We start from the raw sequence: 16,272 nt of genomic DNA on the forward strand, positions 1-16,272 counted from the left end.
CCAACCCAAACCATTCTACGATTCTATGAACACTGTAATCAAGGTATGGGTCAAGAAAACAAAAAAGACAAGAATCAAGCCTAAGAAACAGTGTGGAAGCAATGCTTCAAAGGGATTGCATAGTTTTATTTAAAAAAAAAATACAAAAAAAAATCATAAGAATCAGTAGTACTGACACTTTCACAAAAATCACCATGGGAGTGCAATTCAAAGGACACCATTCTTCTCTTGACAGCACTGCTTGAGTACTTTAGTCCATTGTGCTTACACTTACTTGTATTTCGAGCTCCTTGCCCTGCAGTTTTATCAACACTTTCCAGCTCAGTCACTCTGTTTTGGAGGGATTCTACACTGCTCTTCATGCTGTCAGCCTCCTCCCAGTTCTGTCGGAAGGGACGGATTTCTTTGTCCAGTTCTTTGAGTTTCTCTGCTTGACTGTCTATCACTCGCTTTATAAAACAGATGTGAGTTAAAGTAAGAAAAATACATCATTTTTTTGCAAATTAAACAGGGATTATAGATCAATAAGATGCATTTTCAATAAAAACAAGTTTCACTGATGTTAACCGTTTTAATAAAACAAACCTTGGACATTTAGAGGAATAGCCCAAGTATTTATAAAACACATAAATTTATTGCTGCATAGGTATTAATACTACAGCACTATCGGAATTATCAACACAATTATTTAAAAGAAAAGGAATTGTGTTCTTGTCTAAATTTAACAAACAAACAACAAACATTCAATACAAGAACAGTATACTGAATGCCTCTATATTGATGTTATGGGCTGGTAATTGTTGGGTTTTGTGTCAGAGTACTCAATTAACAGAGCATGGGCACAACAACTTACCATGGTGTGAATCAAGTGGCTGCTTATGTGCTTGTGTTTACCCCTGGGTAACAGCAAAATAACTTACCCTTGCAGACATGGAGCAGGAGTATGTGTATGTGCAGATACAGCAGCATTAGCAAGCTCCAAGTTTACATAAATCAGCTATCAAAGCCTAACTTATTACGTGCCCATAACCATAGCAGAAGCCCTTAAGAGTGTAAGCAAAACTACCACTTCTGTCCACTTAAGCACTTTTAAAATTCCCACCATTACTTCCTAAAACGAATAAGCCATGCATGCTGAAGGGGCTTGTTGGTTGACTCATCTTAAGAAAAACAAACAAGCAAATGCCATACAATTGGTTTTGGAAAGACATGAAATATAATACTCAAGAAAAAAATTTATAGGAAGGCTGGTATTCTATGGAAGAGGGACAATGCAAGCGCCTCCGTATGCTAGAAATATAAAGAACATACTTCCTAGTCTGCCTCAAATCTGATGGAAGAAATACATAGCACTCACATTATCACAGCTAATTTGGACTAGCAGGAATTTTAGCCAGAACCCCATAATCAGTTGTGAAGTTCAAATGATAGAAATATTTGAGATAAGAAACTACTTTTGCTACCACCTACAGTTAAATTTCAAGTCTGACTTTACATTTTATTATCATCCAGTGCCAACATGTATAAAAATGATTTCTCACTTCCTCAGGGGAAAAAAAAAAAGTAGCAGTTGAGTACAAAACAAGAAAATAAAGTTATTTTGCATTTGCCTTCTGGTTAGCCATGTGGATTCGAAGTTCCCCACTGATGGGGAAAGCCCTTCTGCCTCATGCAACCTTCATTTCCCCTTTTAGGCATTTGCTTTTAATCATGTGTTTTCAGATACACTGAAAGTCTGTAACGATTAATTGAAGGCTGTCAGTTTGATCAGCCAGCTAGCCAAATCAGGTTCTAGGAGTGTTTTCTTTTGTTGTGTCTCAAAACCACCAAGTAATTAATCTAATATATTTCAAGGTTAACTATTTATTTCTATGTTAGTGTTTTAAAACAAGCACATTGCAAAATTACAGCTTTGTGAATGAAACTTGTGTACTGAATCATAAATGCAGGGGTATGATCCTATTAAACAGATAAAGCAATTTGCTTGGATGTACAAATTATCCGCTACCAACACAGTTATTCTCTTTCATCACTTGGACTGATGGTAATCAGAAAATAAAATAGGGAAGGGCTGTTAGCTATACATATAAAAGGAAAATCACCATAGAATGGCCTGAATGAACATTTTAAGAGCCAAGCCACAAGACTTGACCATTAGTTCACAGTTAACATGCAGCAGTAAACTCAAGCTGTGCCCACGTCTGATCTTTTTAATTCTACTCACACAAAACATGAACTTTCCAAGGCAAGAACAGTAACATAGTTACGGGTTTGTTCAGTGCCTCAGCACAGAGATGCTCTTATTTCCAATTGGGACCTCCTGGAGCTAACACAGTATCAAACAAAACGAATAAATACATTTTTAGATGAACTGGGAAAGCAGTACAGATGCAGAGAATTGTAAACTATTCTTCTGGGATAAGTTTACTAGAAGTAGTCACTAGGCACCAGCTTCTCTCTATTAACCTGCGTGCAATATTCTACCTTTCTATATGCAGAAACAATTCTGGTTTTAGCTGCTTCTACTATGCATTCTACTATGCATGTAGTATTTTATCTCCTCTTCATGAGAATTCAAGAGATACAGAATCATCAGAAATAAGACTTGAACTCCATTTTTAAAAAGCATTTGGATCTCTATCTTCTTACCCTACAGGGAGTCAACCTCCCTCATGCTGGGTGACACTGATGTGGAGAATTTCACTCTTAATTATTCCATTAAAAAGCACACAGATGTCTCACACTGTACTCAAATTCTCAAGTACATATCAATTTTCTGCATGCATTTTTTAGTCCAGCAACTGACCTCTCCAGATCATTAACCCAGGTTATATGCCTGGCAAACCACTGAGGGTTCTTCTTGATGCTGACTTTCATCTAGGTTTTGTTTGGTATTTCTAATAGAACAATTTCCAGAATTTTAGCACTATTGTTACTACAAGAATTCAGAACACATCATGAGGAACTGGAGAAAGTTATATTTGCAGTTCTCTTTCAGATGCTCCTAATGGACTTTTCGATTGCAAGTGATGGAGAAAAACCAAAAAGCTAAAGAACATCCTAGAAAAAGCTATCAAAGGCAGTACTTGACTAGGAAAACAAATCATACATCCTCCTCCTTTGAAAGAATGTACTACCAATCAAATCATTCTATACTAATATGGTCACTGTTTCTTTTGGTTTTAAGTGCCTCATGTCCACACTCAGCGTAAGACTGCTTAGTACTATCCATCCATATTCTACCCACACTGGTTGCTCGATGCCAAATTTCCTTTCCACAAGACAGCAGCTGAAAAAGTATCTCACGTACTCTCTTAGTAAAATACTTTTCCTTGAGACCAGTATATAGAACATGAACCTGAATCAAAACATCTCAAGGCTGAGGTTCCCAACAGTGCCCAGATACCTTTGATGCACTAGTTTTGTTAAACGTCTCACAGTGTGGATGATGCCAGTGAAACAGCTGTTCCCAAGCCAAAGAAGGTTACATGACAACTAATACCAAAATGGTACTAGAAATTACTAGCATGCATTGGACTTGGGGGACTAGGCAAGCATTGCTCGCCTAGACCTGAATTGGCTACTTCTACACTGGAAACATCTGTGGCTCTTGTAAAGCCATGGCTGCTGAACACAACTCAGAAAAAGAATGGCTCACAACAGGTAACCAATTCCTTCAGCACCTAGTAGGCAACAGAATGAGGCTAATTATATTGAGGTGTGTTTCTAGGATGTCCTTAGCAACCTGACTGAACCAGGAAGTTACAGTAAGTGGAAGGAATCAGGCTGAAATAGCTGTAACACACAGTTCGGCTTAAAATAACTAAACTAAAATAGCTGGTGAGAAGAAGTAAAAGAGGAAGGGGGAAGAAGGAAGAGAGGGAGAAAAAAAAAAATATAAAGAGCAAAACACATCCTCTCTAGTATTTATTACCACCAAAAAGCTACCTGTTGGAATCTGATAGCCATATTGTTCTGTGGGCTTTTTCCTAAACATAAACCATTTGAAAATCAATTTTTCTAACACTTACAGCTTGAGGAAATCAAAGATATTGCAATCTGTCATCAAGGCAATCATGAAAAACTCTGTTCTATGTTTTTTCCATTTCCACTTTCATCACTGGTTATTGAGACAGCATGTGTAAAAACCCCAGGCTAACAAGTTAACTTACCTCGTGGTAGATTCAATCAGCAATATCAATACATACAAAGATTAGCTTCCCAGTGTCAGAATGCAATATTGTAAGCATGCAGCCATACCCCAGACTATCACCGGACCAAATAACAATGACTTAGGCAGGCTAAACTGGATACTACATAGGCAGAACATGGAAAGCAATAAGTGCTATAAGGAGAAATATTGCTATTGCCAAATTTAAAGGTTTCCTTATAAATCAACATTATGGGCCTCAAGACTCTGAGCTCTTGAATGTGCTATCCTTTGAATTTAGCCTTACTCTAGGTTGGATACCTATACCTTTCTTGAGTATCAACATTCGCATTTTCATGTGACGTGAACAGTAAGTGAAAAAAGATCATTTTATTTACATTCATTTAAGCTGGATGCTGAAACAGCTATCTGATATTCTAGCAGAAAGCATGCTAAAATAACATGTAAATGATACTTTCACAATAGTTTGTTAAATATCTCCTGAGGTTTCCCTAATTGTAGTTAGTATCACACAAGCTCACACAAAATTCCCAGTATCCACATTCCAAGCCAGCTCTGAATGAAAAGCAAAGTATTTCAGCTTGGGCTAAGCACCACACTAGAGCATCCAGAGAATTTCTAGTTTGATGCTGGTTCGTAGCCAGGTGATTCAGACCACAGAATAAGAAACTCAGACCTACTACCAAAGATACATTTAAAATTAAATTAATTAATTTAATTAATTACATTTAAAATTAAGTTAGATACATTTTCCTCAGATGAAGGACAACAGAAACATAGATTCAAATGCATTGTACTACATTCAGATTAATTCCATACCAGACTGATCTCACTCATGATATTTTTTAAAATACCAGCAAGTAGAAAAGAAATATACATTATACATATGCTAATCTTGTTCTCCAGTTCTCCAGTCTGACAGTAGTTCCTCAAGCAGTTATTTTTTTGCAGAGAAATCAAAATAGTTTGGGATTATTCCTCAGGTAAGATTTGTTATTTTGATTTCAATCTTTTCCCTTTTAAACAGGGGGTTTTGTTTTAACATAGGCTAGGCAGCTGCAGATAGTGAAGTATCTTACTCTGACAAATAAACCAGCTACTGACCGGGGCCAGGGGGAATAATTACAATAGCTTTATAATACAGTAAACTCCCTCTCCCCCTTTTTAATTAGAACACCTCACTTCACAAGTGTAAAGGCACAGAACAGAAGCTACTACCATTTCTGCTTCAATGGGGAGATTCTAAATTTCTTACCTGTAAGTGAAGTATTTTAGATTCATTATTCCGCAGCATTTCCTTCTGTCTTTCAATTTCTATTTCAAAGCTACAAATCTGATTATGTAAAGTTTGTATACTCTTGTTCTTTTCCAAACTTTCATTCTGGAGCAAGGCCACCTGGAAAAAATTCTACAATTACTCCTGCCAAAAGTTTATTAAAAATACCTATAACTTTGTTAGTTTTAAACTATCTTACACATATGAAGGGGATGAGATCCTAATAAAATCTCTCTCATATCTTGCAAATCAACAAATAAATAAACCCCAACCTTCTGATAGCTACTTTTGCACTTCCACAGTGTGGTATTGGTACAACTTCAGCTAATGAAAGTGCAGATGGAATACACAAACAGCAAAAGAACTTTCTCAAAGCATATTATTTTCTTCATTCAGTTTGTTATCTAATGGCTTGGTTTCCTGGTTTCCACTGACTGACTTGGGACTTGCTTGGATTTTGGAAGAATTAACCTATTTAGCTCCAGACCAGTGTAAAGAACCCAAGCCCAGCACAGAAAGGGATACCAGAGAGAAGCTGAGCAGGTGAAAACCTAGTCAGGAAGGGGAACATTAATCTTCCCCACCTACTGTAATCTATCCTGATCTATAACAAATTTAAGGAAAAACATCATCTGCATGGGATTGTCTTGGCTTCACAAAATGTGATGGTGATGAAAACTCCTGAAATGAGTGAATACATAAGGGATCCACATATCTGAAGGAAAATCCAATGGTGCCTACTAGTACACAAGACTAAAAAGCTACAGGCAGAGGATTATATTCTCTCTCTGTATTGACATTCTATGAATTCATTCATTAGTGACTCATTCTGATTTTAAAACATGAGCCTTGTTAGACATAACATCTGTTCCTTGGGGATGAATGTAATACAGTAAATATTCTGCCACAGTATTTTGTGCTCTGTTCATTGATGTGGTTTGAGGAAAGGGGTCGCTTTGTGGTGGTGGGATGCCTTTTTTTTTTTTTTTTTTTTTTTTTAAAGAAAAAGTATTATTTTTCCCCAGGCAAGATTACATTTGGAAATACCTTGACTGGTTCCCCAGATAGATCTTTATATGGATAACAAGTAGCACCATTTTTGACCCAGGAAAATCTTGATAAATGCTCCACATCAAGACCACTTGGATGCTTCATGTTCCCCCCAAAAATATACACCACCACCACCACCAACACTGATGCTACCGTGAGCTCAAGCCACTTTTAATTCTGATGTGGATACCACTGTAGAATTTCACCAACCTTAACTGCCCTTTAATCAGACATAGTTGAATCACTTACATATCACTACTATCGAATCACATTCCTAGACTCCAGAAGCAAGCCCGTTTAAAAGGCAAATAATTTCAACCTCTATACTAGCCAAAACTAGACAAGACTTTTGAAGTCCATAGGCATTCAGCAGGTTCATCAGACAGAGGCCCAAAAATACAGATACCATAACACATATGTATCTACTTTTCAACATAGCATAGCATGTGTGCATATACACACATACATTAGTTCCCCATTTTCTATATGGAAAAACTGGCAGAAGAGGCTCAACAGAAATGAGACAAAGCTATTTTTGCCACTGCAGAGAGAGAAACAATCTTGAGGTTGAAGGAATGCATGGCTAGGTACTAGAGAAAATTTTCAAGAACAAATTTAAATTTAAATTAGCATCCTTGCCTCCCACATACTTCAGATCTGGGTAGCCACTTCAATTTCTTGTATCCTCCTTTTCCTTAATGAATCAGAGTTCTTTAGTTAACTGTGATCTTTACATTCCCCTTTTCTCATTGTTTCCTCCCCAGGCCTCCCAATCATAAGGCAGTTACACTCAGTGTCACTAGCATTACATTTCCATTTTTGTACAAGTTATAAAACATGGGCCTGTCTTGTACTGAGATTTTCCACGCAGTTTTACAGAACACAAGAAAAATAGAATTATGTCCTGCAGCCCTCAGTCATCTGTCATTGCTAAGCTAGTAATTGTAATTTGGCGGTAATTTGTGAATAAGAAATCTTTAATTCTAAATATAATCTTCTAATTGCATCTGGCATAAGTATTTGGAACTTCAGTTAAAAAAAAAACAGAGTAAAGGAAACAGCATCTATTTACAAACTGCATCATTCAACTTCCTTTATTTCCTTGTCATATCTTAAACATTGCTAGGATAAAGCATGCTCTATTTTGCAGGTTTTCAAATTAGCTATTCCTTATTATTGCTTACTAAAAAAGAATGGAAGAAACTTCACGCCACAAAGAACTGGATTAAAACAGGTCCCATATTTAAGTTATGTATTAAAAAAGAAAAAACAGTTTATACCAGATTTCTTTAAGAATGTGACAAAGTCACATTAAGAGAGGCTTATGTTCAACTCATTATTTCCAACATCACAAAACCTGTGGGAGTTCAGTCTGGAAATCTGCCCCATCACAGAGTGAACAAAGCATGAAGTTTTAACTTGTACCACAAGGTTTTGATGCAAGATTTTACATTTGAGCTTCTCTTACTATTCTTTGCCAACAGCACCATTGAAATACTAAACTGATAACTTCGCACAAGCTTTGCAGCTCTGAAGTCTTTCAGTTTGCGTAATCCACAAGCACTGTTAAAGAACATGATGACTGGGAGAAGGCAACTTCTCCTTTCCCCTCCATACACATCACAATGAGTACCCCAAATGAAATCTTGACCCTACAGAAACCAACATGACTTCCACTGACTTCAGCAAGGCCAAGATTTCTGTGATATTCATCAGCTAAATTAACTCTGCACTGCTGTCCTTGTGCATTGATTAATTTTTTCTCAAAGAAGAGAACAACAAATGAAGTTACAATCATTTTGTTACCCTTCTCTAGAATAAAGTCATTGACATATGATATGTGGTTAGCTATTCTGGTAACTTGGCATGGTCTTGGGATTTCCAGTGATTCAACTCTTTATTATGAATAGGAAGAAGTCTACAAAGCAGGAAGTGAAAAGAAAAAAAAATAATAAATGGACAACAATGACAAGAAGTTATGTCCTAAATGAAAGTTAAAACAAAAATTGAACATAAGAGTAGTAAAGTGTATATTCTCTTAGCTCTTTTAAGAGACAAACACAGAACTGCTGGGCATTTTTTAAATGACAAAGAGCCTCTCAGGACACTGACAAAAGGCAGAACATAACCTATTTTGTAAGTCACAGGGAACTTGTGGGGGTTTTTTGCTATGATGTAAGATAAATTGTATAGTTTTAACCAAGACTAATGAAAAAAGAACTAAAGATCTGTTAAAACCAGTAAGTGTACAGTTCCCACATAAACAAAGAGATTTAAGTGCAAAAGGAAACTTGAGTATTGTTATGGATCATCAAAATTAAGACCTACACATCTAGGAAAATTCTACCTAAAAAAAAAAAAACTACACTAGACCATTCCCAGGTTCAGTGGTCTCCTCATGGGACCTTAAGTTCAAAAACAAGCAGTCCAGGGACATGTGCTGGGGTCAAAAACCAAAATCACATTTTGCTGTTTCTGTTAACTTCTGCTTTAAAACTGTACTTTCTGTGGCTGTAGTACCTTGCTGGAAACCCATGCACAAGAGATCACTGTAGGCCAAGAAGGGAATAAGCTTATTAGGCAGAGTTTGCTAAACTCAAAACAGTGATTTGTTCTGAAGTTTTGTATTTGTGTAACAAAGCCTTAAATTTTATTTGCAGACAGATGGCTAAGTCATCTACATAATAAATCATAGTTGATACTGATATGATTTCCAACACCTGCCAAATTGCAAATGGTCTAAAACCAGGAGTCCCAAAGAAGCACTGCAATGTGAACTTCATTCTGGTCTAGAACAAAAGTAGAAATCATCATGCCCAGAAGTTATAGTATGTTTAATTTAATTAACCTTTGCAGGTCATTAAGTTTGGAGAGCAAGAAAGAACAAAAACAAATAAAATTACTGGTTTATTACATGGTATTTCTAATAATGTTATCTCTGGAAAAATACTGAGGTAGCAAAAATACAGCTCATAGCTGCCACAGCTTTCTGAACCCTCCCTTTTGTAAGAAGGCAGTTCTGAGAAGAATTTTAATACTGGACTTTATCTACATGAAGAAAGTGTTTTAATTAAGTATATGGAGTTGTGAAGCCAAGTTTCTCACAGCATTTTATTATAACAAAGGGACCAGATATGCTAAATGGCTTGATTGCTTTTGGAGCCTACCAGTGCTTTAGCTGTACTGTTGAACAGCTGTTAAACAGAAATAAAAGCGCTTCTTCCAGTACTTTTATGATTTAAAGAAATCAATGAAAATTAGAAGTGAGTAGAAGATATACCTTATTTTCTAGAGCATTGCTCCACTCTTTCAATAAGTTAACATGCTGCACTGCTGAGCTGGCTTCATGTGCTTTAATTTGTTGGTTTGTTCCCTGTGACAACAAAGAATTTATACATTTTAGCCAATTCCACTCCTTTTAAACCTATAAAGAAAGAGTATATCAAGACATCGAACCAACACTACATATTTTGGTTCACGGATGCATGTTGCAGAACTGTAGAGAGAAGGGAAATCTACTCGGGAATTTACAAAAGTCAGGAACACATTTCATATAGCAGGTGCCATATATCTCTATCCACTGTGCTTGATACATCAGAGACAATAAAGATGAACAAGATTTACAAAGTGAATTGTATTTTAGAGTCTTCTGTGTAGCTTTACATTAAATAAAGCACAATAAAACTCTTGAGTCATACAAAACCTAAGAAGTCCAATTCCCCAAACCGTAATGTCAAACTTTTGCTGTATTTCATGAACAGCTTCATAAGCACTAAATTTTCCCTCAGTTGAGTATTAAAGACAAATATTTAAGATAAATTTATCATCACTGGAAACTGCCAGCTTTATAAACTATTTTGAGAGATATTACAATGCCTAGTTTGTCATCTTAAGATGTTACCATGATTGCTCTATGATATTTGGATATGCTGCCTCTGCACAACCTAGAAATGCTGTTACAAATAACCACTATATAAAAAGTTTACAGAACACACATAGATAATATACAGAGTACATAAGATGCAGACCATACTACTTTGTTTGTATTTTGCTGCATTACACCTACTTCAGTTAGTGTTTTGCAATGCAGAGTATATTAGCTTTGATGGTAGATATGCTACAGAGCAACTGAAAGGGTTTCAATGATCCTCAAGGTATGTACTCTATATAAATTACTAAAAATATATATGTGGATATATGTACATATATGCACACATATACATACATAAAATGAATGGCAATACATACGACATAACAGTGGGCAGGGTTACGGCATTGATCAGCTCTACCATTAAGAGCATTACTGTTAACTCTTAAAATGATGAATGCTCGTTATTTAAGAACCTGGAAATACCTGCAGGAAGTAATTTTTTGAGAAGTGTTGCTGCTTACAGTTTTTGTCTCTCAAAGTTGTCATGGGCAAACAAATGAATCACACTATCAGATAAACTCCGTATTTTCCTGTCAGCAGTTTCTGAAGATTCCTAATTCTCATTATATAAGCATCCAAATTCCCCAAGATATATGATAAGGGAAGCAGAATATTGGAAGAGACGGGAATAAAAATACTGAAACTAAACTCTGAGGTTTGCCTTTCTTACATAATTTTTTTTAAATATTGCAGGGATTGCCAGGATTAAAACCTACAACTTTTTTAAAATTTCAAGCTATGCTTTGATTATACACCTATGTGCACAGAGACATACGAATGCACATAAAAATACATGTTAAGTGTGTTAACCTATGCTTAACCTTAATAAAAATACTAAGACACACAAATGAGAGAAAATATAAACATACTTAGCTCAAGAAATTACGTATTTTCATAGAAACAACTGAAGTTACTAGTCTATTTTCTGAAGAACAAAAGTAACTTTCCTTTTATTCTAAGTTTAAAAGTTCTTCAAATGTATCATCTTCCTATTTCAACAAGATGTACGTAATAAATGAACTCCCAAACCACTACAGGAATGTGTGGGCTTTTTATATTGTTTATTTTTAAAATGCAAAACCAAACATCTGCTGCATAATCACTTGGTGCAACTGGATCACTTTTTCTTAACCAAGACTAGAGAAGTCCAGAACTTTAATGTCAAAGAGTTAGGTTCTATTTGCAGACTTTCATCAATTGGGAAGTATAATTGTTATATACTGACCTGAAAAGTGCAGCCATAACGCTTAAAACTACAGGTACTTGGGGCATTAATACATTCTGACAAATGTGCATTCAACTGCAATAGGAAAAAAATGTGAGTTTTGGCAAAAGACGTTTGCATGATAATGCTCAAAACATAAAGGGCACAGGTTATCAGGTTTGTATTGTGTGCCATTTGCAGAACATACAATACATGTGTGTATATTTTCTCCAGTCTGAAGTGCAAATACTATATATATACACATATGTAAACCACACGCACATGCCAATACAGTATACAGTGTGATACATTTAATATACAGTGAAACTTCTACTAAAGACTATTTCAATAGGCAACCCAGTTAGAAAAAAAAAAAAAAAAAGGCAAACAAAAAAAAAACCCCCACACTCTACTATTATTTATCTGATTTCATTTTACTTTAGTGAATGGCTAATCTTTTCTCAACAAGTGATTTTTTACTGGTGTTCTGAACAAGTCTTAAGATCAGTTTCACTGTAGTAAAGTACATTTCTTCTAATTCTAGTTTCATGAGGAACCAATTTTTCAAAACATAACATGCAATTCTCTCCATGCCTGAATTTAACAGTTAAATTACACAAAAAAGACTAAACAAGTACTGTATGAAACAGACAAAGGGTTTTGGAATAGGTACAGTTCAGTAACTTCAAAAAAAAAAAAAAAATGCAGTACACAGGAGTAAAACTGATCAGTAAAAATGCCTGCATTTTTCACAGATTGAGATTTATTCCAGTATCTTGGATTATTATGAGCACAGACCACTTTTCATTTAAAAATGAACCAATTCACAGAAGCATATACATATATACAGACGGAAGCCATTGCAGCACAGAGGGCAGCAGCTGGATGCAAACTGCCCAAAAGTTGGAGCAAGAGTCATTTCTGGAAGGGGTAGTGCAATAAACACTCCCTCTTCAAAAACATGATCTGCAGTTCGTATTTCCCACAAAGCAGACAGGCGCTAGAGCACAGCTCCTCAGCTGGCACCACTCTTGGGTTTCAAAAACTCATTTGAAATTCCCATACCATAAGCCCCACATGACTCAGCTCATCCACCTCCATGGAAAGAGGTAGTGAACCAGTGCTGCTTTGGACACAGCTCTGGAAGAGACAGGACAGTCTTTAAAATCTGAGATTAAATCAGTCACTCATCTCTGATACACACCTATTACGTTCTAAACACTATCTGCAGAAATTCACAATGTAGTTTCAAAAGACAGGTGGTTCAGAAAAAAGATAAGACCAAATAAGAGAGAGACATGTGGTACAACAGGCTTCACAAGAATGCCACATTTTCAACTTTTCAAACTAGAAGTCTGCCAAAGAGTTATGAATTAAACATGAAAAATTACCTTTTATTCTACAGTAAGATATTCATTTTTTGTACACTACAGAATTTTCTCAAACTGTTAGGCAGGCATTTTCCCATTTTCCACATTAGAGTCATTGTCCCTAACCATGCAGCTAAATAATATCACATTTTCACAGTATCAGAAAAAAATTAAGCAGCATACAGCAACAGATGATGCAGGGCAAGATGATTGTTTAAAGTTCTGTTGCTACTGGTGGTTTCAGAACCCAATTCTGACTACATGTGTAACAACCCAGGCTTTAATGGGTCAATTCCTATTAGCACTCAGATACACCTCAAAGTAACCGCTGAAGATGTAAGAATATGCCTAAGTGCTCCAGAACCAGGATCTAAACTTGGAAGAAAGCACTCATAGAATTGGCTCAGTAAATATATTATTTCTTTTCTTAGCTGCTCAATTTCTCTTAATAGGTACAGTATCAACCACGTATTTCATTATCCTGGGGGAAAAGACTACCTCTGTGCCTGGCAGGTGCCTTATGTGCCTTGTGCAGTACAACTTGATTAATAATTTACAAGTGTAACTAAAAAATCATAGAAATCCAAATAAAGAAGTAAGTATCAGAGAAAAGACAAAAGCTTATCCTCAGATCAGAAACTTAACTTTCTTTAAATGAGGCTTACAGAGAGCTGAAGACTTAAATAAGCTCCTCCCCATCCTTGGAGAATAAGTTCTATTTTTAAGAAAAAAAAATAACACATCAAATCTGACAGATGCTACTTAAGTCGTTTAATGCACAAGAACATAGATCTGTTCAAACAAGAAAATATTTTTATTATTTTTTTAAATCTGGTCTTTATATTATTCCTACAATCTTCTATAAATTCAGAGAAATTTTTATGCCTTGTTTCATCTGGCTGTTGGAACTTTGTACCGATATTACTCTGTATCTTACACTAATTCTGTGTGTCAGTTATTATTTTTTCTCAAATTTAACAGAATTAATAATAACTTAAGTTTTTCCATTGAATGATTCTACACATTTATATGATTTTTCTAGTCTTTACTAACTCCTATTCATGTGCACTAAATATTAACTCCCTCTTTTTATTTTAATATAAGCTAACTACCCAAGATGCTGCTCTACTGTGCTCAACAAATACTTCAAATGGGGGAAGTGCAGGGGAAGAGCTAATAAAAATGAAAGCAGGAAAGACATGCGCTAATCTTGGGCAAGCCAAGTGTAATAATAACACAAATCTCAGAAACTACATCTTTTTAAATAGTTTTCTCAAGAAATCATTAAAAATATTTGTGTGTTATCACACTTAACTGTGTGGTAGAAAAAGCTTTCTTTAGATCTCACATTTTAATAAGAAAATGGCTTCTGGCAAAATTCTTGCGAGATCTTACTCAAAAGTTATTTAATTTTTCAGCACAACACAGGGAATGACTTCTTACCTCGCTCCTCATGAGTGTTTTAACACTACATTTATGAGGACATGAAACCATGACACACGGGCAGTCTGTATCTTCATGTTTCTACAGAGGGGAAAAGAAAAAAAAAAAAAAAAAAAAGGGCAAACAAACCACAAATCAACTCTTACTCTGAAATTAAAGAGAGCACTTACCTGCGAAGAAAAGCATCCCACAGTAATTAAAAACACACACATGATCTTTTTCAGTGTTTACCCCAATTGTGTAGTTATAGAACTGCAATTGCTTAAACATCAGTTTATACTTTCAATAGATACGTTGATATTCTGAAGCAAAAATTAGGGGGCGGTTGTGTTTTCCCATGCAGAGTGGGAAGTTATTTGCTTCCCATTTCATTATTTTTACTTACAGCAATGAAACAATAAAAAGTCTAATTTTCTTCCCCAAGAAACACTGACAAAAATGGCATCTTTAAGAGCGAGCAGCACCGCTGCAGATACCCTTTCTAGAAAGGGTATACCATGCAGCTTTAGGAGCCTACTGCCCTACACACTTCTTTAATGGTTTATCAACTACAAAACTAGAAAAATAATACTCCCTTCTGTCATTCATTCCCTAATTTTAATTTCCTTACTCTCTTCTCTAACCTACTCAAACTATCTGGCAAAAGGCTGTAACACTGAGTCTCAATCATGATAAAAAGACAATATGCAATTTCTCAGCCCTCTTTCCAGTTCTCCTTACTCCACATCCCAGGGCCCATCCACTGAAACCATGGGGAGCCTTTCCAACGACTTCAGGATATACCACAGTAATCCCATTCCAGTGGCAGAATCCTCTTCCTACTGACCATATTAATACTGCCCAAGTACCAATTTTAAAGGAGAAGCACTTTTAAGCATTTTTCTGGATTATCCACAGAAAACCTGCCCAAATGCATCTACCTGAACTCATGCAAAAGCATTTGATCCTGTCCTGCATGACATCCACGTCTGTAAATTGAAGAGACGTGTATTTGAGGGATGAAGCACTCAGTGGATAAGGAATTGCCTAGAAGGTTGCACTCAAATAGTTGCAGTCAATGGCTCAAGGTCCAGGTGGACACCAAAGATGAGCATGTTCCTCAGGGGTCAGTACTGGGACCAGAGCTGTTCAACATCTTTGTTGGTGACATGGACAGTGGGATTGAGTGCGCCCTCAGCAAGTTTGCCGATGACACCAAGCTGTGTGCTGTGGTCAACACACTGGAGGGAAGGGATGCCATCCAGAGGAACCTTGACAGGGTGAAGAAAGCCAGCCGTGTTCTGGGCTGCATCAAAAGCAGCATGACCAACAGGTCGAGGGAGGCAACTGTCCCCCTCTACTCTGCTCTCATAAGACCCCACTCGGAGAACTGCATTCAGCTCTGGGGCCCCAAACACAAGAAGGACGTGGACCTGTTGGAGCAAGTCCAGAGAAGGGCCACCAAGATGACCAGTGGGCTGGAGCACCTCTCATATGCAGGGAGGCTGAGAGAGTTGGGCTCCTTCAGCCTGGAGAAGGCTCAGAGGAAAGCTTCTAGCAGCCTTCTGGTACCAGAGAAGGGCCTACAAGAAATCTGGAGAGACACTTTTACAAGGGCATGTAGTGATAGAACAAGAGGGAATGGCTTTAATCTCTAAGAGGGTAGATTTAGATTAGTTATTAGAAAGAAATTCTTTACTGTGACAGTTGAGACACTGGAACAGGTTGCCCAGAGAAGTTACGACTGCCCTCTCCCTAGAAGTGTTCAAGGCCAGGTTGGATGGGGCTTTGAGCAACGTGGTCTAGTGGAAGTCGTCCCTGCCTATGGCAGGGGGGTTGGGAACCGGA

General features: G+C 36.7%; 1 protein-coding gene across 1 annotated transcript in view; it reads right to left on the reverse strand.

Annotated features, from left to right (window-relative positions):
* Positions 1–274: 274 nt before the first annotated feature.
* TRAF3 (TNF receptor-associated factor 3) overlaps positions 275–16,272 on the reverse strand; it is a gene marked incomplete at its 3' end in the record, with an annotated part of 26,001 nt that continues 10,003 nt past the window's right edge. Inside the window, exons 5-9 of the mRNA XM_010018189.1 lie at positions 14,446–14,526; positions 11,654–11,728; positions 9,778–9,870; positions 5,427–5,567; positions 275–449 (exon numbers count right to left, since the gene is read on the reverse strand). Coding sequence (XP_010016491.1) covers positions 275–449; positions 5,427–5,567; positions 9,778–9,870; positions 11,654–11,728; positions 14,446–14,526 — 565 coding nt within the window. The remainder of the gene's footprint in view (positions 450–5,426; positions 5,568–9,777; positions 9,871–11,653; positions 11,729–14,445; positions 14,527–16,272) is intronic.

This window comes from Nestor notabilis, unplaced genomic scaffold, assembly GCF_000696875.1.
Source record: "Nestor notabilis isolate BGI_N333 unplaced genomic scaffold, ASM69687v1 scaffold13467, whole genome shotgun sequence".
NCBI classification, from domain to species: domain Eukaryota; kingdom Metazoa; phylum Chordata; class Aves; order Psittaciformes; family Psittacidae; genus Nestor; species Nestor notabilis.